This window comes from Gallus gallus, chromosome Z (genome assembly GCF_016699485.2).
Source record: "Gallus gallus isolate bGalGal1 chromosome Z, bGalGal1.mat.broiler.GRCg7b, whole genome shotgun sequence".
NCBI classification, from domain to species: Eukaryota; Metazoa; Chordata; class Aves; order Galliformes; family Phasianidae; genus Gallus; species Gallus gallus.
In genome coordinates this window covers 63,124,243-63,148,217 of record NC_052572.1, presented here as the reverse complement: position 1 = coordinate 63,148,217, position 23,975 = coordinate 63,124,243, and the positions used below count along the sequence as shown (strand labels likewise).

The 23,975-nt window shown below is 38.8% G+C and overlaps 1 protein-coding gene across 3 annotated transcripts in view; it reads right to left on the bottom strand.

The window, feature by feature from the left end:
• Nucleotides 1-343: 343 nt before the first annotated feature.
• The window catches only part of EDIL3 (EGF like repeats and discoidin domains 3), a 276,166-nt gene continuing 252,534 nt past the window's right edge, over nucleotides 344-23,975 (bottom strand). For all 3 annotated transcript variants that reach the window (XM_424906.8, XM_004949448.5, XM_040656156.2), the window contains 2 exons: nucleotides 19,091-19,246; nucleotides 344-4,347 (listed from right to left, as the gene is read on the bottom strand). In XM_424906.8, coding sequence (XP_424906.3) covers nucleotides 4,198-4,347; nucleotides 19,091-19,246 — 306 coding nt within the window. In that variant the 3' untranslated portion in view covers nucleotides 344-4,197. The remainder of the gene's footprint in view (nucleotides 4,348-19,090; nucleotides 19,247-23,975) is intronic.

The following is a 23,975-nucleotide window of genomic DNA, read 5'->3' as shown; positions in this document are numbered from 1 at the left end:
AGAGAGGATAAGGACTGATACATATCCCGAGAAATCTGACTTGAAGGAAATTAAATTGTCTGTTTATATTTCTGGTGCTTATTCAGACAGCACTAAGATACAAAAATGTTTTTAGCCTCATTGAAACCTTTGCTTTTTTATCTGGAAGAACAAAGAGAACACATTGAAGGGAGTACAGAACCAGGGCTGATTTTGCCAGAAACAAACTTACCTACCACAAAGACCCCGTGAAGGAATCCAGGAAAATGCCACCTCATATCTCTGCTCTGCATTTGCTGCAGGTCTGGCTGAGATAAGTTGTATCTGTTCAAGGTACTGCAATATAAGTGCTTCAGAAATGGCCTCATTTTTCAAAAGTTTTATTGTTAAGTTTGAAGACTAGACAAGGTCATACTGGTTTTACATCATCCTACATGATTTAAGTATATACAAAACCATTTGAGTATTACACAGCTTGAAAGGTTGCAAAGGTCTTTGTGTCCAAGACACTTCTGTACTTACTGACACATCAGAAGCCAGCACTGAATATTATAGATCATATTTGTTGTATAGCAAAGATACACTCATTTAGTATCCTTAGTCTTCAAAACCCACATGTATTTGTATGCAGCCATTCCCAAAGAGAAAGTCAACCTGGAGACCACAGCCAGGTAGCATGATAAGCCCTTCACACAGATAAAACTGAGCCTAGCGCCAATGCTTGTTTTCCCAGGCTAAAAACATAACAGAGCATGATGTGGAGCTGCAGAATGGTGCCTACTTAGCTGGTTCCGAGCGAAATTTAATTAAGAGTGTACTTTCACTCTTGTTCAACTCACTCTTGTTCAACGTCACTGTCACAATACCGAAGGATCCTTTCAAAGTATTTTTCCATCCCTCTTAAAGGGACTTATCCTTTATGTGCTTCCTTTTTGGGATGTCAATTGCTTTCACGGGGAAAGTATGGCTGTGCTATTTGTTTATCACTTGTCCCTTCTGTCAGTGGTTTTTGTGCATAAAGAGAGGAGAGTACAATAAAAGGAAAAGCCATAATACCAGACCACATCTGGTATCAAGAATAATTTCAGTATGAAATAACAGTAGGAATACAGTTTGGTTTTATGGCTGCTTAATACCATTTAAAGAAAGTTTTTGGCAGCTAAGGAATAATTTCAATAATTAAGCCACAGCACACTGGCTGAAAGTGTAGGGGCATCACCTATATGATTCATGTATAAATTATCGGAGCATGTTATTATAAAGTACGGAGCTTTGTTTTCAGGTTGTGAAAGCTGCTGGCAAATGGAAGCTAACACAGAGTAAAAGAATGAAATTACTCAACTCCAAGTTAATGCAAAATGAAGTGACTATTTTAGGTATTATTACCACACTACTTTTATATGCAGATAAATGGGTAACAATGAAATTACTAATAGAAGTTAATTCAATACTAAAAGTTACAAAACATGAAAAAGAAATAATCACTTGGGAATGAATATTCCAAAACAAAACTAAAAATATTTGATGAACTAGGGACTCCAATATGCAGAAATGCCTCCCATTTTTAGGTTACACAGTCCAATAGATAGATGGCTATTCTTCCAGTCTATAAATAAAAACAATGTCAGTTGCTATCTTACAACTGAAAAATGGTTTTAGACATCTTTAGATACTGTGTGTCCCTGAAAATATGGTTTTTCTTGTTTTTCTTGGTTGTTTTTTTTTTTTTTTTTAAATGAAGAGTCTGAGGTGCAAAACATTGACAGTGGTTAATTTAAGAATACAGTCTTTCTCTAGAATTTTTTGCTCTTTAGAATTATCCCCATGATTGACTTTCTCTTTAAAATCGCTCACTATGCTTGAAGACCATTTCATATATACATCATTAAGGAATGCTGTTAACACAGTTACAGACAAGACATTAACAGTCTAGTGGCTTTTGTTATGCAGCACAAAGTAAAAAATAAAGAACGAACTTAGCAGTGTTGCACAGGACCTCAACATTTCTTACACATACTTTCACCTTTATAAGACTTTCCTGTAGAAGTCTTTATATGTCTAAGCCTTATAAAATAAATACTTGTATAAATACAGTTTAAGGATTAAGTCATTTTATAGAGGCAGGGTGTTCTATTTGTTAAAATGTGACAGTTTAAGTGACGCTATCCGAAAACCGCCACCTATATATCCCCAATTCTTGCAAGTAAAATTCCTGGCTGCTAATCTAGGGTCTTTCACAGTTAAATGGATTATATATTTTCTCTGTGGTGGAGAATGTGTGATTAAATGCAGGTTTTGAAATCCAAACCGTTTTGTTTCCAAAGCAAACTTTGCCCTTTTTAGACTGTGGGCCAACGGGGCATTTGTCTGGGAAGCAGGACTCAGGCTCATACTTCAGCATTTTGGTTTCAGTGAGAATGTAACGGTGACAGAAAGTAAGTTCAGTGATAGTTGCTAAAACATGCAGCTGTATATATATATATAGGTAATTTATATTTTGCCATCAGCATGTTATGAAGTTAACAGTGTGATACCATGTACCGTTATTTCAGGTAGCAAATACAACATCCCCTAACTCCTTGTCCCAAGGTCTTAAATGTTCTGGTGCCAAAACGTCATGGAGCACCTTGTGCCTAGGAAGCTCAGAGTGCTTCACGAGGTTGATATAATTATCTCCATCACTAGGGGTGAGGCTACTGCCCTGCAAACAAGCACCAGAGCCATGACTGCAACGCCCTTTCCCATGCCCTTCTCTCACTCTTGCTGCTCAGCTGCCCCAGTCATGCAGCCAAGTCCATTGATTTGTCTTGTTTGTAGATCCTATAAGGCATAGCAACACCCTCCACCTCCACCCAGTGGGATCTGTACTGCCATCCAATGACTAACCATACTCCTTGCATCTTTCAAGTCCCATCACTGTTTAATTTTTTCTGGGTCCTAGGGCCCTAGCTGGCCATACTTTCTTAAAAAAGCATAGTATATATGAAACATTTCTGTAGATGAAGCATGACAAAGAACAGCCTCCTTGGGGCTCAGTGGCATACTCAGCAAAGACATAGCTGGGAGCATAAGGAACCATGTGCCCAAATCTGGTGAACTCCTACAACACCTCTTGCCTCCATGCTTGGGAGAAAGAACATGTCTGATGCCATTAGAAAAGCCTAGCAAGAGGATTTTCCAGCAGTAAGGAGGACATTCCTTCTGTGTGCTTCATGGCACCTCATTCCTTCATAACACATGTCTCCTTGCAGAAATTTAGGAGGTTTCTGAAGGAAGAAGTCAGGTGGGCAGCTCCATCTAGGGCTGTTCACTCCTGGGTAAGTCATGCAATGAGTTCAGGGTTTATGCTGTGCACCATGCCTTTACCTTTGCATGTACTGAGGACAAGGAACCACAAGTACCCCCCTGTCTCACCTCAGCCTTCTTGCAAAAACACCATTCAAGCAGAATTAATATACTTTGGCAAATTCATTAACTTCATAGCGTACTGACAGCAAATTTTGTTCCATATAGAAACAGGTCTTTCAAAGAAAATAACATTAACAGTGATACTGAACAGAAAGGATGAAGGTTATGTCTGTAACATGCAAAATTGAGAAGGAAAATGGGGCTAGCTAGGAAAACTCTCTAGGTGAATGGACTCTGCTGTTTAGATAAGAATAATGAAAGGTAGCTTGTAATATCACAGGTACTTCATTTTACGGTACCACAAAGTATTTTCCAAAATATATGTCATAAATACTGACAGTGTTTGATAGGCACAATTACTATAATGCAGTCATCCCCAAGTAAACTTATTGCTAAAAGCTGCAGTATCACTTTTTGCAAGTAAGATGACAGTATGATTTATGGAGAACTTGTCAGCCCAATGTTACTGAAGCTGCAAATGAGCTCTGTCATGCTCTTTCTCTTCCCTTGTAAAAAGGATGCTGCTGTTTTTCCCTAACACATTTCAACTAGTGTGAACAAATTAAAGAAGAGCTAGAAAGATAATGCCACAGCAAAAGGGACAACACTAACATATTTCAAGGACAAAATCGGATTGGATCATTTAACGGGCAGGCTTAGACCTCCTTGCGAAAGACTGTTAGCGGCCTACCATAAAATGAGCACTTGATCATGAAAAACCCACTCAGCTTCCTACAGGCTTTGCACAGTTTCTTCTACAAAGGGACTGGTAGGTGTACCGAGAGCTGCGATGCCCAGTGGAACCCCCCCTCAGTCCTGCTCCGTGCAGCCCAGCAGCTCTGACCGCAGGGTGATCCGGCCATACCACGACCACGGGATGATGCGGATGTGCCGGGCGTAGATCGGAGGGTCAATGACATTCTTCCGGTGTGTGTCATTGTCAAAATTTCCCTGGAAAACCTGGAAGGCAAGCAGCAAGAAGGTTGGTGCCTGGATAGCCAAGCATGAGCACTGGGCAATGACTGAGTTAGGAAAGCTCCAAGAGAGATATTCCTTCACATGTGACGCCTGCTGGGTTCAGGGAGGACTACTCTTCTACACACACTGTTTTACTTATTTATCAAGGTGCTCCATGGACTAGGGTTTTATAAGATGTCTGACAAATACTGGCTCCATCATAGGGCAAAATGGCATTCCTCCTTAATGAAGGACACAGTGTTATTTCTCAGACAGAAGGGAGCAATGTCTTATTAAAACATCAGATACCTGAAACCGAAAAGCAATGTCAAGAACTGACATCAGTGGGATCCAAAAGGAAGTGACAAAATGAGTGAAGAGCCTGAGACTCCACACAGCAGACAGAAAAACCCTGAAATCTGTGGAGCTGAAGAAAGGACCCTATACATGTGACTCAGGGTCTGTGTGGGTTCTGGACCTGCATGCCCTGCTAAGACCTGAGGATTCAATGTTGCAGATTCAGCCCACAGTTCAAATCACCATTAACATTTTAAAAATTAACTGCCTTTTTACTCAGCATTTGCATCATGTCAAGTTAATCCTGGGAGATTCTGTTACTGTTTTGGATGAAGTACCATTAGAAGGATACTTACTCACCAATGCAGCTTGGATGCCATCGCATAAGCTGTGATAAAGTTAGTGACTATAAAGGACACTCTCATATTCCGTTGAAAAATGTTACCATAAGCATTAATAGCATTGGTAGGCAGTTTGTGATCCAATTAAAAATATCTTAACACAGTCTAATGCATGTAAAGACATTATTTCCAATGGAATGTGTTAGTCAATATATCAGTGAGTTCCAAAACTGTGGTCTGTGTTAGAACAATTTTTTCTCCTGAGAGTCATGATTCAAATTCAAAGGACATAGCATTTCTTTTTCAGCAAAATGGTCAGATTACCCTCCTGAGATATTTTTGGTTTATATGGGTAATCTTCAATGTCTTCCAATGTCTTTTCATTTACAAAAACAGTATTTGATGTCTTTTGGCTTCAAATGAGTGATTTTCATTTGCATCAAGCACAAAAGGAGTATGAAACTCCAGAACAAGTGCTTATGTGACGGAATTAGCACAGAATGAAAAACATCTTTGAAGTTCTTAGGAAAAATGTCAGAGGTTGAATTCAGAAGAGACTAAACTACTATTTTAGTCCTTAAGCTTCTCTCAAGTGCTATCAGTTTGGCATTTTCAAGAAAACATATATGCTCCACAAGTGATGCTCTTCCACAAGTGATATATTTCCTTCCTTGCCTGGAACCTCAGCATACAGAGAGGGGAGCATTCAAGCTCTCAGCAGTTAAGATAAACAGATAAAACTGCAGACAGACTGGCCACAGAAACACAGTGCTGTGACTCAAAGGAAAAAAAAAGGAAAGATTTTTGTCAGGAAAAGTTGCTTGTTGTCCAAGTATAGTCTAGTCTTGATTACATAAATTAGCTAGAACTTGGCTAAGATTTCATCTGAATTTGAGTATCATTTGTATCAATACAGCGTACAGTAAAAGGAAGCAAACTCATTAAAATTGGCAAGGCACAATCTGCAGCAAAGAAAGCTTAGAACAAATGATTCTTCCCTTTGATTTCTTGCACATGCATGCAATTTCTCTGTTGGTATTTTTTTACCAATTCAGACACTAAGCAATGCAGAGCCACAATTTCTGCTGCAGAGCTACTGGAGAATTCTTTTATTCTCTATTTCATTTTTCCTGTGGAAGACATCTCAGAAATAGCATTTGGACTAAGACTTAGAACAAAAGAAGTCTTTGTTTACCAGAAGAACCCATCTACTCACTATCCATACCCACCCGCATCTGTGCAAAGTAAGTGAAAATATCTGATGCAAACTAAGCAACAAATACAGACATACAAGGTTGGATTATACCATTTTTTCTTAGAGCCGGAAAAGTGTATATAAACTCACAATGTCATCAGTACCTGAAATTGAACTCATCTGTTTCAGATACTAATTTAAGTAAATGTAAAATTTACTGTCCTTCAAAATTCAAGATACAGTCTCAGGAAATTAAAATTGCTAGGACAGAACAAAGATTTTAGGGAAACAGGTTTATCAAATAGCTAGAGGAGCTAAATGCGACCAGCATGAAATATAACATTCCATGACCAAATATACTAGATGTGTTGCTGTACACCAGTGACAAATTTAGAATCATACAATCATTCAGGTTGGATAAGACCACCAGACTCATCAAGTTCAACCATCAACCCAACGCCACCATGCCCATTAAACCATGTCCCACAGTGCCATATCTACTCTTTTCTTGAAAACCTCCAGGGATAGATAATTTACTACAGAATTTTTCATTCTTCATTTTACCTCAGCTTAAGCTCACTAATGGAGTCAAGAAACTTGGGAGAAAGGAGGAGGTATGATAAGATGTCTATAGCATCATAAATGGCAAGGAGATCAGTCACAGACAACACTGCAATGGCCCTGGAGAATGAAATGAATGAGTCACCTAATGGTCATGCTGCTTCACACACTGTGTAATTAAACTGTGGTACCCTTTCTCGCAATATTTAGTTATTAGTAAAGTGAGATAAACTGTTAGGGGTAGGATCAGCCAAGGACTATAGAACATGTAGGTAGAAGAGTGCAGGAAACTAGGAAGATGCAGCAGGGAAGGCCCTATGATTTTTTTCTCCTCCAGACATTTGCTGGAGGATGTTTGCTCCCTGGCGCCTCACACAACAGGGCAGCTCCTCAATCACCAGGTACCTGTGTATGTTAAAGTGGATTGAAGCTCCTAGTTTTTATTTTTATTTTTATATTGAAAATATCTGTTTATGTCAGGCTGCATACTTAAAAGGTGTAAGTTACTAAAACTTTTACTCAGAAGCTTCAGCAAGTTTACACGTACATATTCCCCACATACATATGTAGCTCCTCTGTATCTCAGTATTTTACAGCTGCTTTTAAAATAAAAAAAAAGTAGAAAATGTATGTGTGTGCTTTTATGTATGATAATTTATGACCAGTTTGCAAAAAAAGAACACAACTGTAGAAAATACATACATAATGATATTCTCTGAAAAAAAAAAAAAAAAATTCTGAAATATAAACAAGTCTTGCTTATAGCTGTGTCAAGCAAGCTATGTGGTTGTCTTGCCTTTAAATACTCACTGAGATTTTTCATTAGAACTAAGCGTTTTATGCCCTAAGCAACATATCCAAATTATGACAATGTAAATTGATTCATATTTTAAAAAGAGAAGTGTTGTATGTTTTATGACAAGATAATTTAGAATAACTATCTAACGAAGAATAGCTTGGGAAAATTTTATTTAATATAACCAATGCTTGCTGTAAATGTGGAGCTTTAAAGCAGGTTTCAGGGCACATCCACAGGACTAATTAACAGGTGGGGGCAGAGGGTAGAATTATTTGTTGCATTGTGTCAGTGGATAACGCAGATATTTGAAAATTCAGGGAGACTGATTCTCCGCAGAGAATATTTCTCGATCTCACGTCTTAGAGAAACTGAAATTACATGGAAAGTCTGCATTGGCCATAGCATTATTGGTTCCTGCTATTTGGGATAATAGCAAAGAGCTGAGACTTTAACATCAAATTCTCAGATGATGAAGTCACTATACCGTCTGTTGAATGTTAACCATATTTTTTGTCCAGCGTATTTTAAACAGGTTCTTGGAGCAGTTAATCCTGCTCATAAAATCACAGAATCACTGAACCACCAAGGTTGGATAATACCTACAAGATCATCCAGTCCAATCATCTGCCTATCACCAACAGTTCTCACTAAACCATGTCCCTCAACAAAACATCTAAACGTTCCTTGAACACCTCCAGGGTCAGTGACTCTATCACCTCTGGGCAGCCCATTCCAGTGCCTGTCCACTCTTTTGGAGAAGTGGTATTTGCTAACGTCCAACCTGAATATAATATTAGGAGCAGACTATTTAAAAAGAGTAATTAGATCTAGCTTCCATTTGGAGTTTGCTTCAGTGCATTACATCTCATAAGTATGACAAACAAAGGGGAGCTATTCATTTCAAGTATAAAAGAAAGCTGAATGAAAAATATTTTTTATAGTTCTATTTCCTTCTTTCAGAAGCATATTATTTCTTTATTGTCATCCACTGAAAAATACTTGTTCAAGCGAGAGTGAAATTTGCCGATCTGAACAATCCATTTACTCGTGTTGAAAATTTTTGTTCTTGCTTGGTGAAGTATTTCTTTTCACTATGAAGAGCTACAAAGCTACAAGTGAATGATATTAGGTCAAAGATGGTGAAAGATGTTCTGATTTCTTAGCAGAAAGGGAACTGCTGTTTATAGGTGTCTTGTTGTACTTTAGAACAATTCACAATTGGAAGATGCTTTTCACTATAAAAGATGGGGCAGGCTTTTTAAATATAAATGGATACGTGTTCAAACAGATATGTTCATGCACCTGTGCTTATGTAGTGATGTAGAGGGAAAAAAAGACATTCTTCCTTTTCAGTTGGTATTCAGAAAGTCTCTTTGCCAGCCTCACCTTTGTGCTGGGGAAGATGATGGAGCAGATCTTGCTGGAAGCTATGCTAAGGCCCATGGAAGACAAGGAGGTGATCCCAGACAACCAGCATACCAGCATAGCTTCACAAAGGGCAATTCCTGCCTGACCAACCTAGTGGCTTTTTATGATGGCGGTCAATGTCTCAATGTCTGGATGGAGAACAGTGACAAATGGTGTGGTGTACCTCAGGGGTGACTGTTGCAATTAACACATTTTAATTTCTTCATCAATGATACTGATAGTGGGGTTGAGTGCACTGTCAGCAAATTTGTGAATGACACCATGCTGTGTGGTATGGTCAACACACCGAGGGGATAGGATGTCATCCAGAGAAATCTAGACAGGCTGAGCAGTGGGTCCACGTGAACCTCATGAGGTTCAACAAAAACAAGTGCAAAGTCTTGTACCTGAGATTTGGCAACCCCCACTGTCAGTACAAGCTGGGCAATGTAAAGATAGAGCATAGTGCTGCTGGAAAAGATGCGGGGGTACTGGTGGATTGCAATGATCATGAACCAGCAGTGTGCCCTCACAGCTCAGGAAGCCAACTGCACCTGGGCTGTATCAAAAGAAGCATGATCAGCAGAGTGAAGGAGGTGATCCTGCTCCTCCTACTCAGCACTGGTGAGACCTCACTTGGAGTACTGCATCCAGATGTGAAGTCTTTAGTACAGGAGCAACATTGACCTGTTGGACTATGTCCAGACATAGGCCTCAAAAATAATCCAAGAGATGAAACATCTCCTCTATGAGGACAGGCTCAGAGAGTTGGGAATGCTCCAGGAAGACCTTGCAGAGACCTTTCAGTATTTGAAGGGGTTATAAGAAAGAAGGGGACAGACTTCTTTATCAACAATTGTGACAGGACAAGGGGAAATGGTTTCAAACTAAAAGGGAATATTTAGAGTGGATACGGAGAAGAAGGTTTAGTGGGTGGTGTCCCTGTTCATTGCAGGGGAGTCGAACAAGATGGCCTTTAAGGATCTCTTCCAACTCAAGTAATTCTATGGCTCTGTATTTCTATGAATAAAATGACATAAAGTGTGATATTTATATTTCCTCAAGTTCTGAATAGATACCAGGCATGTAAAGCTTCTAAATTTGTAAAGTGTATTAACACATTCTTGCTATTTTTCTACTTGATATATATCCTCATGTCCCTGAAATGAGAATTCACTCCACTGCACATAGTTTGTAAGTAGTTTATGACAGAAAGTTCAAAGCCAAGCAAGAAAAGAGGTATTCTGAAGAACAACTGCCCTTCAGAAATGTTTACAGAAATTCACTTCAGCTCAGCTGAGGGCAATAGGAACCACCTGTAATTTAAATCAGGGGAGAACCTAGGTTGAGGGCTTGAAGAAGTTAGACAAACAAGCAATGGGACCCTGGGAGGCAAGACACAGTGTTGAAACTTTGCCCTGATGTTACACAAGGTCAATATATTGATGTATGTTGTTTATACTCAACAGAGCTGTTTTGGTTTGTGCAAGCCTTATCATCAGTCAAGTTCCTTCAGGCAAAATAGCAGGAAAGCACAACACTATCTACACCACACAGAAAAAATGAAGTGCAGATTCTGTGTTGTAAATAAAATTTCTACTCTCCTTTTACATGGTATCAGACAAAGACCAATGAAATCTAACTGCCTGATGAAAAATTTCAAGTAAAATAGTTGAATTTTTTACAGTGAAATTTAAAAAAAAGTTAGTATAAGGTTAAAATATATTATTTTTAACAGGAATACTAAATAATAATAATATTATCTTAGAATTATAGAAAGGTTGTATTGGAGGGGACCTTAAGGATCATCTAGTTGCAATCCTGCTGCTGTAGGCAGGGACACCATTCACCAGATGAGGCTGCCCAGGGCCCCATCCAACCTGGCCTTGAACATCTCCAGGGATGGGGCATTCACAACTCTGGGCAGCCTGTGCCAGTGTCTCTCCACCCTCTGTGGAAAGAATTTACTCTAAACACCTAATTCTCCATCTCCTCCTTTAGTCTGAAACCATTTCCCCTTGTCCTATCAATATCAGCCCATATAAAAAGTCAATCTGTCTCTTGTTTATAAGCTCCCTTTAAACGCTGTGAGGCTGTAATGAGGTCTCCCTGGAGCGTTCTCTTCTCCAATTGAACAAACTTAGCTCCCTCAATCTTTCTTCCTAGGTGATGCATTCCAGCTCTCTGATCATCTTTGTGGCCTCCTCTGGAATCCACTCCAACAGCTCTACATCTTTTTTGTGCTGGGGGCCCCAGGCCTGGATGCAGTACTCCAGGTGGGACCTCACGTGGGCAGAGTAGAGGAGGGACAATCTCCTCCCTCATCCCGCTGCCATCCCTCTTTTGATGCAGCCCAGGATACAGCTGACCTTCTTGGCTGCAGGCACACATTACTGGATCACATCAAACTTCTATCCACCAAAATACCCAAGTCCTTCTCTACAGGTCTGCTCTCAATGAGCGCTTCTCCCATTTAGTATACTGAGATTGCCCTAAGCATTGTGCCTTTCACTTGGCCTTGTTGATGTCATTAGGTTCTCGCTGGCCCACTTTTCAAGCTTGTCCTGGTCTCTTTGAGTTGCATTCCTTCCATTATAACCACCATTCAGCTCAATATCATCAGCAAGCTTGCTGAGGGTATACTCAACCCCACTATCCAGGTCACTGATACAGATTCTGAAGAGCACTGGTCCCAAGATGAACCTCTGATGGATGCCACTTGTCAGCAGCTTCCACCTGGACATAGAGCCACTAATCACAATCCTCTTGCTGCAGCTACCCAACCAATTCCTTATCCACTCAATAATCCACTCTTCAAGTTCATATCTTTCCAATTTAGATATAAGAATATGATATGAAAGCATATCAGAGGTCTTGAAGAAATTCTGGTAGATGACATCATTTGCCCTTCCTTTTTGTACTGATGCCATCACTCCATCATAGAAGGCCACTAGATTGGTCAGGCACAATCTACCTTTGGAGAAGCCGTACTGGTTGTCACAGATCACCTCCTTGTCATGCATGTGCCTTAATGGAACTGCCAGGAGGATCCATTCTATGATCTTCCCAGGCACAGAGGTGAGACTCACTGGCCTACAGTTCCTCAGGTCTTCCTTAAAATGGGAGTGATGTTTCTCTTTTTCCAGTCACTGAGAACTTCAATTGACAGCCACAACTTTTTGGAGAGTGGCTCAACAACTACATCAGCCAGTTCCTTCAAGACACTAGGATGCATGACATCTGGCCCCACAGACCTGTATATAATCAGTCTTATCAGATGCCCTTGAACTTGATATTTGCTTACAGTTGGAGGGATTTTGCTCCCCCAAAGCCCACATGAAGGTTTGAGAAGTGAGAGACATGAGAAGTCTGACTGCCAGTGAAGACACAGGCAAAGAAGTACTGAGAACTTGCTGAGAAGTTGCTGAGTACTTGAACCGTCTCCAAGTCCACTGTTGCCATTTCTCCCTTCATATTTATCATGGAGGTACACTCTCCTTCACCTTTCCTCACTGGGCAATATACCAGTAGAATTCCTTTTTCTTATTTTTCACATTCTCACAGGGTTCAATTCCATCTGTGCCTTGCCATTTCTGATCTCATCCCTGTGTGTCCAGATGGCATTCCTCTATTCTTCCCAGGCCACACTTCTTCTGTTCTGCTTGTGCATTTCCATCTTATCCCTCAGTTCAACTAGCAAGTCCTTGCTCAACCATGTTGGTTTCCTATCTCTTCTGCTTGATTTCTTATGCTGGAGGATTGAGAGCTCTTGTGCTCTCAGAAAGGTGGCCTTAAAGAGCTGCCAGCTTTGTTCTGGTCCTTTGTTCCGAAGGACAGTTTGCCAGGAGATCTCATCCAATAACTCCTTGCATAGCCTGAAGTTCAGTGACCCGACTTTGCTTTTTTGCCAGGTCCACATTACTTGAGATCACAAACTCAAACAGAGGATGGATGTTACAACCCAGACTGCCTTGATGAGCACCAGTAAAGCTTCACTTTTGGTTGTTCCGTCCAATACCTGGACCAGGAAGTCATCCTCAGCAGACTCCAGGAGTCTCCTGGATTGTTTCCAGCCTGCCATGTTGCTTTCCAGATATCCAGATGTTAGAAATCCCCCACCAAAGTGAGGGCCTGTAAGCACAATACTTCTTGTAACTGAAGCAAGAATGCCTCATGAGTAGGCTGCTCTTGATCAGACAGCCTGCCATAGACCCCAACCATTGGATGACCTTCACTGATCTGATCCCTAATTTTAATCCACATGACTATGGATGTTCCTCAGAGGCAATTCTTCACAGCCTATCCACTTCTTAACTTAGAGGGCAATGCCCCTCCTGCACTGCCTATCCCTTCTAAAAAGCTTTTAGAATTTGATTGTGGAATTCCAGTTGTACGATTCATCCCACTATGTTTCTGTGCTAGGAATTAAATCATAGTTTTCTAGTTGAACCATGGCTTCCATCTTCTGTTTATTTTCCATACTCCATGCTCCGGTGTAGAGGCACTTCATCTAGGCCACTGACCTTGAAGATGCATCCAAGATCACAGAACGCCAAAAGCTGTGTGTGACACCATACATGCAGCCATTCATTCAACTGATACATTTCCCTTCATCTACCCAGGTCCCAGTCACCAACCGGAATCAAGAAAACCACTGTCTCCTACTATTATACCCTGTCCCTTCAGCATCCTTCAAAGGGACATAAAGTCTCTATTAGAATGTTGTGATTTCCCCATTGCAGCAATCACTTAAACAATAATATAAAAAATGATGTTTAACTATGACAGTGATGTGGGTTATATGTATGAACTGGATCAATCAGTGTAAATCAGGTATTATTATAATTAAACATCAGAAAGATAAAACATTAGCAATGTCTGGCAGAAAGATTTTCCACCTGACAATCTAACTTTTCACTTAAACGTATGTTTCTGCCTTCTGTTGCTATAGCAATTAACTAGATATACAAAGCACATAGCTTATAACTAGTTCTTCAATTTGTACAGAAATCCATTGGCCATTTGCACAGGAGACACTGTCTATCTGCAGTTAATTGCATGTCTCTTAGCTAATAATAACTGACAATATGCAACTTGCTAGACTCCTTCAGGTTACTTTCTTATGTTCTTTCATTTCAGAAATCAGCCTGTAAAATGCCATTTGACACCACAGTTGGCCTTGAGTTACCTACAGCATGCCATGTAATTTATAAATCACATTTGGAATGTGATTAAAAAAAGGTCAAATTTGGTTTAGATCTCCTTAGCACTGGAGGCATAGTGAGCTACTGACCTCTAGTTGAGAAAAACAAGATAGCTATTGGCTCTGGTCCTTTTTCTAAAATGTAGTTTCTTCCAACTAGCCAACCAGCAATGTAAGTTTCTCTTTGTGTCTTGAAGAGAACAGGAAAAGTATTCTTATTTTTCATGGATCTGATTCAAACTATTCAAAATGAATGAGAAAAGCATTGTTACTTGAAGAAACATTTTTTTTCACTTTAATTTTTTTTCCCTAGTACCTTTTACTCTGCCTTCATAGAACCTTAGCATAGCTGTGAACTCAGATGAAAGCAGCTGAAAAAGCAGAAGCCAATCAGGAGCTGCAGGCACCTGTTTTTGGATCATCATTTCCAGTAGGAGCTGTGCAAAGAAAACTGAATACCACATTTTCTTCTGTTTGAAACAGCTAACTTATTTGTTGCAGATTTATCAAAGATACAGGATGCAGATAGCATCTGTGAATACAAGATATTAGTGTTTTTTTTTTTTTTTTCCCTCTCTGTAAGATGATTGCACACATATGGAAAAAAGGGAGAAGTGAATAGCTTTAGGAATTCATTAAGACCAACTGATATGTTAGAATTCATCCTGTAAAGTGCTACCAGTGGGTAGTTTAGGATTAACCTCTCAGTTCCTATTTCTGTGTTTTAAAGTCACAATATTCATCCTCAAATCCTTACTACAGTCAGAAATAAATCTGTAATTTCTGCACTTGAGATGCTTTGTCACAGTAAAATGATAATGATGCACTTGTCAGAACTTTAAAACAAGTTATTTTTCTTTTATACTCTCTTCCTTCCCCTTAGTGTTTTTGGAAATATCTTTCCCTTAAATTATTGGACAAAGATTACCGGGATGGGTAGATTACCTGTGGAGGTAATCAGAAATCTATTTATTCTGTTCTTCTCTTAAAAAATCATTTCACACAATAAATAGGATGAATTAGGGTAAATTATGAATAATTTATGCTTGCTGCTGTTGATAGTTGCTAGTGTTTACTTTTATCTCCTTTCTGTATCTTCAGGGGACAAAGGAAACCTTTCAAAGAGAGTTTCACTTTGCTGTGTAAACATAGTATCTTCTAAAATGTTCTTCCATTTTGAGCCAAACCTCAAATCTTCACACGAGCAAAGAAAATTGTTGTGGCTTTTGTGCAGGGATACAGCTACTAGGTAGGACAAATGATGATGCTTCTCTTCTGCTCTCTGTGGAATTGCTTTTTTTTTGGTCATTTTCATTTTTCATTTGCATTCTTGTGCCACTCTGCTGCAAATTATAGACAAAGGAGCGGGTCAGAGAACACCCAGTATTACTGTGGTACACAGCCTGTGGGCAAACCCCATGAGAGCACACTGCACTAAGGCATCCTGGGCTGGAGTGGCGACAAAGGGCTGTATGTAAAACTAAAAGATTTTACTGAGCAATGTTCTGTGCCTTGAGACAAAGATAACTTATATGCTCTCAGTAATGAAATGGATGATGGAAATCTGATAGGTTGTTAAAAATGCAGAAGATTCTTCCATCTTGGGAAGCAGAATCAAAATTTAGAATGGTCTTGACAAATTGGAGAAATGCATATAGGATCCATGCTGCAATTTAATAATGTACAAAGCCAAACCTTAGGAATTCATAACCAATGTCAGAAGTACAATGTGGGGAATGATGGAGCTGGCACTAATTCTGTGCTAAAGATCACACGAATTAGCATGGATTGTAAATATATCTGAGGGAATAACAATGCACTGTTCCAAGAAAAGGAAAAAAATGTATAGGGATTATAATAAGACTATCTCCTGTAAAACATATTACATAATATTTCTGCTCAATATTAGTGACTATCAGTAGAAACACTTCAAGTTTGGGAAACCAGCTTCAGGAAGGGGTGGTCCAAGCAGGATCCAAAAGAATGATCTGATGCTGAGCAAACAGACTGTATAAGGAAAGACTGAAAGACTGAAACAATGAAGATTATTTTTCCCCAGAATAAGCTGAGAAGAATTGTTAGCATGCATCAACAAAAACAAACTGAGTACAACACAGTATTATTGCAGTAATAGGAAAAAACAACCTTTCTATCTTTATGGATATTTAAGCCCTGGGGTAGACTGCTTATATCGCAAAATTTTCATCAACCGGCTACTTCTATGAACATATTAGAAGAATGGTTTACAGTATAAGCATTAAAATGAATTTAATTACTGCTTTGACTTTTTAAAGTAGCTGTTTTTAACTCTCATTCAAATAACAAAGAACTATTTGCACCTACTCCTAAGATGACAATCAGGGCCTCTGGGTTTACTGAATTCCATTTTCTGTGTAGAAGACCCCAAAGTGATGGGTAGAAGAACAGTCCCTTCATAGGTCAAGAGGTACCATGTGATCAGTTGAGATCTTTTCCAGTCCTATTTCCCATGAGGTTATGCCAAGCTCATTGACTGACAGCTAGCATTTTTCGAATGTCAGACTCTGGGTAACTTTTCCTATCTAGAAGAAATTTAAAATAGTGAAAATGCTTGTTTAATGTTTGTGGATCAAAAGGCTGAAGTCTAGACTCTTGCCTACTGATCCTGTTTATTTTGTACAAATTTAAATTCAGAAGATATAATTTCTAATTTTGAGCAAAGTGTATCTGATCACATTCTGCCTTTATTTGCTCTTGATTTGTTAAAGAATAAGATGCATCTATTTTATTCTTTGGGATGTAAATTAATATGGGACAGGAGATGTTTTAATATGACAATGATTAAGAGTTTTCCATTGTTCGTAGAGGACTGTGCATATAGCAATTAGCAGTCCACCTGATGATGAAAGTAAAAAGAATGTAATTGCCTTGGCAAATGTTATAAACAAGTGTAGTCTGGAACAGTGCTGTTAAGTGAGACTGCATTTCTTTCTAGATTTCCTTGTGACTGTTACTGTGCTTCTCTCCAGGGATTGGAACGTGTGTTTTCTTTTTCAATAAAATGAATGCAACAGTTTGCTATATGACGTTCGGCTTGGAGAAGACATTTCTTTCACAGCTGATTCCTCTGCTTTTAAATGTCAGAGATTTAAAATGGGATGTGTATGAAGTGCTGAAGTGCCTATCTGTCATTTATGTTGAATGTATTTACAGTACGTCTTCAAAAGGTGATTTGTTTCTTTCCAATTTTTATATGACAACCAATTATACTAGACACTTCCATAATCATAGGTGTCAGGACCCTCTCAAGTGGATGGCTAAAATAATAGTTTTTCCTCTTTAAAAACCTTTAGAATTTGATGGGGAAAAATCCCTTTGCAGGATTGAACAACAGTGAAATGCAGCTTGGCTCTTTGAGTTGACAGTGTCATCTTTTGATAACAATCTTCTTACTAATACAACATTTCTATGCATACATATGCAGTTATAAACATACTTAATCCAATAACGTAGGATACCTTCCACTGTTTAAGGAGTGTTCATTTCACAGAATCAGACTCACAGAATGGTTTAGCTTGGAACGGACCTTAAAGATAATCTAGTTCCAATTGCCTGCTGCGGACAGGGTTGCCACTCACTATGTCAAGTTACAATAGAGCCTCATCCAACCTGGTCCTGGGTGCCTCCAGGGATGGAGCATCCTCAGCTTCTCTGGGCAGCTGTGCCAGGGCCCCGCCACCTTCTGAATAAAAAATTTCTTTCTAACATCTAACCTAAACCTCTCCTGGTTTGGTTTTAGCCATTCCCCCTTGTTCTATCACAACCAAACTGTTTAAAAAATCAAGCCCCTCCTGCTTATAAGCTCTCTTCAAGTGCTGGAAGGCCACACTGAGGTCTCCTTGGAGCATTCTCCTGGATGAACAATCCCATCTCCCTCAATCTTTCTTCACAGGAGAAGCACTCCAGCACTTTCATCATCGGTATGGCTCTTCTCTGGATCTGCTCCAACAGCTCTGTATCATTCCTGTGCTGGGGGCCCCAGGCTTTGACACCATAAGGGGGCCTTACTGTGAAAGTGGCAACACTTAATACCCTGAATACAGATGCTAAAACCTCAAGATTTGGGACATACACATCAGGCATATTAGTCCCATCTGGTATTTTTAGTAATATAACTTTCAATTCAATCAGACATAATCCCACTAAGATAGTTAATAAATAATTCACATTTTGCCAGCATTCTTAATGTTTCCCTTAAGCAATGCATATGCATTCAGATCTTTGCAGTATAAAAATGTTACGCAGAATGAAGGAAATATACAGTGAATAATACCCTAAATAACAAGTTAACTGCTTCTAGGTAAATCAATCATTAAATCTACACCTTCTTTATACCTCTCATTAAACATTTGCTAGGGAACTTCTGAAACTTTTTATGTTTTGTATTCTTATAATAGTATAATAAAAATAATCTTTCCATTGGGTATTTCAAACCCTAGAGTGAATAATTTCCATTAAAAAAAAATAAATTAAAAATGGCTAGGTAATGAGGTAAATTAAAGATGTGTACAGAAAATTACAGAAAATAGTGAATACTTACAAAATATGAACTGAGACACCGTTTTGAAATATACAAATAAACTGCTATTTATATACTTTCTCCTCTAGAGTTAAAGGAAGAAATAATTTGAAAACAGGAAGAACTGTAAAGTTTTATGTTCCATATTTAACAACATTAAATCAGGTGTACTGCACAGATAGATATGGTATTACTGCCCTGTGAATGTCATTGTTTTATATTACTCTTTTTTATTCACCTTCACTTTTATCTGTAGGACCCTATGCATAGGAACCCCACAAAACAAGCCGCATACAATAGACTACTGGCTACCAGCACTGCAGGTATTTACTACAGGTATAGTCTTCTCTGCGCAACTGAAATATCAGTTTTCTCTTTCTTTTACCTTGTCCTTCTTTTGTTTTTCATCCTGGTATATGATCCAGTGCTCCCCATCATTACTGTAGGCAAGCTTGTAGGATCCCACAAACTGGACATGACCAAAATCTTTAGCTCCTTGAGTAATTATGCCAGTGACTTTTGTAGGGACAAGTAGGTCAACCTAAACAAAACATAACACAGGAGAACAAATGTAATTAGAACAGTTTCTGCTTGCAGTCTGACTTCACACCACACAAAATCAAAAGCTGCTGATACACTGGCACAGTTTGCAACAACTTCTGCAAGTTTCAGGTCCATGTAATTAATAGTCACAATTGGGTAATTGGTCAATTCACTTCTTTCTTGTACACTAATAATTGCTTTTACCCCCTTATGGTACACCAAGACTGATTTCACACCATTTTTTAATGCATTGCCCATATTCCCAGCAAAGCAGCAGTCCTCCTTGCAAACCATCTGCAGCCAAAAAGCATTCCAATGTGCTCCTAATAATCTGAATAGAGTACGGCAGAGGTTGATTCTCCAACTCCTTTCCATTTCCTCTGCAGTGACAGAGATTGCGCTTTATTAACTGTTTTAGAACATCTTCTATCACACTTTTCCTATTGAACTTTTCCACTCACTTTAAGACCTTTATGTCTTTTTCTACCTCTAAAACTCTATCTTTTTCATTCACTAACCTTTTGGAGCTGTTCAATTTATAATCTTAGCTAAAGATTTAAAAAATGCAAGGCAGGACTCTTAATGCCTAATAAAATCTTTCAAGTGGCTTTCACATGGGTCAGCACATTTGTGATTGGTTTTGTGGAACCAGAATTCAGCACTGAACAGATCTGAACCACATGGCTTGGCTTAAAGTGATCAAGGAACAGAATACAATAACAGAAGTAAATTGACTTAATAACACATTTTTAGAGGAAGAATGAAGGAACTGCAGTCCCTATCTGAACTAACTGACATTTTCTGGAAACATGAAGGCATTTAATTCTGTGTCCTCCGGTAATGCATTAAACCAGTAAAAAAACAAGAACAACACCACCACCACAACAAAAGTAGATTTATTTCAGACAATAAATATCTGTGAAGCAGTCGGCATTTTTGATATTGTCTGTTAAATCAAGCAGGAGAGACTAATTGTAAAAATATCCTAGTAAATATAAGAGAAGTGCTGAACTCTATGAGATGAATAATATTTTTGCAACAACAACAACAAAAAATTAAAGAAGTTGAAGGAATAAAGAATCCTTGACTGATAAAATGCTGAAGACTCAGTTTTGCAATTTTTTGAAGCCGAGGTCATCTAAAAGGCCAGATTTTGAATGGTAATGTGGGACAAGGGAGGAGAACATCTGTGAAAGCATAAGAAATTAATAATGGGAAAAGGAGAAAAAGCAAATGAGCATCAGAAGTCATCAAACCCAAGTCAATGCTTTTACAGGATGGGCACTACAGTTTGGACCCTATACAGATGAAAATGCAGAAATGTATAAAGACATATTTTTAAGAAATGAAGAGGAAAAATGCCTGTTAGTACCAACCAAACAAGGAAGACTGAATACATCTTCCCCAGCATCTGACTACAATTAGCAAATAATGAGTAACAAATCCTTTTCAGAAGAGGAATAAAATAGAAGTTTTAGTACTGAGATTCTGTAACGGCAAGTGGAAAATGGCATTGTTCACAGATGATCTTAGAATTTTGGCTCTATCAGAAGAAAAGGATTTGTTCCCATCCAATAGGGATCCAATAGGAGCACTCTGGAACCTGAGGGAAGTGCCCTTGGGGGAAGAAACTCTTGGTTTTCTCTTTGTTCAGTGAAGAAAGGGAAGAACTGAACCAAGAACAGTTCTCATAGACTGCTTGAAACAACTTATTTCTTCTGTAAGAAGTGCAGGAGACTGGCTTCCACAGCTGGAGTGGACTGCTGGGAATCAGACATTGCTAGTTAGATTTTTTTTATGGATTTATAAACTCTGAGTCTCCAGATCTTAATTCCTAATATTTTTTTCAGAGCCCAGGTGACTGGATCTGCTTTTCAGAAAGGCTGATCTGGTAAAGAATCATTAATTGATCCACACTTCTGCGAAGCATTTGAACTAAACATTTCAGAGTCAACTTTAAATTCTGTTTATAAATAATTTTTATGTTAACATTTTCCAAGCATAACCTCTCGTATGTGACGAACATTTCTTATACTAAAAGTTAATCTCTCTCCTGCTAACTTAAAAAGATATTTCCATAAAAACACTTAGTTATTTTTAAAATGTCAAAAGTAATCGAAAAGGATTTCACAAATATTTAACATGGCCATGACATTCAGAGTATTTCTCATTGAAATTCAGAACAGCAAGAAAAAGTTCTATTAAGATTCAGGGGATTTCAAAGGTGAAATCACAATATATCTTTATTATCACCCAGATCCAGGGTTAATAAAAATGTGCTGGCAACAATTGTTTTGCGCTTATGGGACATAGCCAGTGGCCTTGCAGTCTTGTTCAGAAAAATGATGTGGGAAGCTGGAAGGTAATTTGGCACATGTTCAGTCTTTTTTATGAAAGCTTTACATAGCTCTACGTAGACATGTTTCAGTGTGCACGCACGTGCTTATGCATGTTAAATATATGAAAAAAAAAGAAAAAAGTGAGGCTTAGTAGACAAGATCTGTTCTAAGTCTGGGTTTTGACAATACAAATAATATAAACTGCTGGAGGTAGAGAGAAAGAAGAAAAGGATTTACTATTCTGTTTTCTTACTGTAGTATCATATTTAATTATTTCCTCATATGCCAGTAAGAAGCCTTCACGAAGTGAAGTGTGGTTTTAACTCACTAGCTAAAAAACTGCTTTTGTTCTGTTGCTTTATTACCTTCTGCAAAGGGTTAAAACACTCTTGCTCTTCACCCTTCCTACTGAAAGTAATTAGGAATGAAAAGGTGAGAAGAACTTACTCCGATTTCTAAGCAAAACATCCACATTAAAATACCTTAACAGAAAGTCATAACTTCCCATCAGGATGCAGAATACATTTATTCAGTTAGTGCAGATTGCAAGTAACAGGCAATCAAACAAATTGCCAGGGAGAGAAGTTGAATTAACACACAGCCACTATGTGCTCTTCAAAGCTGAATGTGATTAACCAGATTAGAATGTGACTTTGACTTTTTTAGTGCAGCAGAATTTAGAGTGAGGTAGAGGCAATTAGACTGCAACTGATAGGCTCATTAGCTTGTTACACGAAGAACCATGGTTTACAGTTTAATGTACATTTCTACAAGCAGCTGATCAAAAAGCAGTTTAACGCCTTGTGTCTGGGAGAACTCTCTTGGGCTGTAGCAGTCCCCTTTGTAAATATCTGTTTCCCACCTTGCTTCAGACACTGAAGATGACTCAATGTGATTCCAGGAATTTAAGAAAAGTGTAAAGATAAATCCAGCTGAATATGAAACATTTTAGTGAACCACTGCATGGATACGCAGCATGAACTGTGTGGCAGTTCAACACAGAGTGACTAGTACCTACACTATAAGTAGGTCTGCTTGATCAGGAGAAAACAGTCACATAACAGCTCTGTCCCTGCTGTGAGCTAAAAAAAATACTAGACTTTCCTCACCAGTCTGTGCAGATGCGTGCAATTTTCATACAACTCGCTTTTCAACTGAACTCCTTGAGAGCTGCAACTATAGATGCAGATACCTTCAATCTGCAGAAACCTTCAAATACTGCAGTTTTCTGAACACCCCTTCCTCTCTCCTCTCTTCTGAACATCCTCCCTTCTTCTATGTACTTGGTAGAAACACATCAATATCCAAGTATTTGCTGGAAGAGCATATCCATGATAAACTGTGGAAAGTGAGGACAGGACTCAGGAGAGGAAGTAGATAGCTCTCATGAAAAATATGGAAGATGGTCAAGGAATCCCTCCTGGAACAGAAACACACACTGCAACTCTGGCTTACAAGAAGACCAGCCTCAAGAAGATACAAACTGCAGAAGCATCCAGCACTTCAGACATTAACAGGAGAGATGGATCTATGTGGCAGTACATAGCAACCTGCTCGAGGGGGCCTTACCTGAGCAGGTTTGGACAAGATGACCTCTAACATCAACTGTCCTGTGATGCTGTTACCTAATAAACCCATCCAGATGGATCAAAGCATTGGAGACTGGGAAATCAGCAGGCACAGGTAGGGTATGTTTATACTGACAAGGAAAAGAGTGCAGTGGGTGAAAACTGGCAAAGAAAAGCAATTTGGCTTAATTTCATTTGAAAAGAATCCATTTCATGCTCTTTGAAGGTACTCCATCCTCTGAACCAAAGCATGGAAAGTGAAGACAGTCTTAAAAAAACCCAACACATTCTTATCTACTCTGCAATACTAGGTGAGAAGAAGCAATGCACAGAATCCAGGGGGCAGCATGTCCTAGCAAGCAATGAAGATAATAGTGAGGTGGCTCAGCTGACCTTCAACTGTGCATGCTGTCATTTCAGTACATGCAATCTCAGCTTCAATTTGGAGATTCAGAATAGAAAGATGGAGCTGAAAATTAATGGAATGCTGAGAGTTAAAGTACTGGTTAGTTAATGACGCATGTTTTTTAAAACTTATTTTAAAAGTTCATTTTAGTCTGCTACTTTTAAAGATACTACATTCCTGCTCCCAGTTTAGCTAGCCCTGTGTCCTCTTATTTGGTTATTTGTAGAAGTGTCATTTTTCCTCCAGGTTTTCTTTAATTTACCTCTGTGGACTGTTTTCATATCAGTGGATGCCAGAAAACACAGATGAAATTCTGAGTATTCCTAGTCATCAAACAAAAGAGTCTCTTGGAGTAGAAGTATCAGGGATTGAAAATAAAAAAAGAAATCTGTGTCCAACACAAGTGAGAAATGA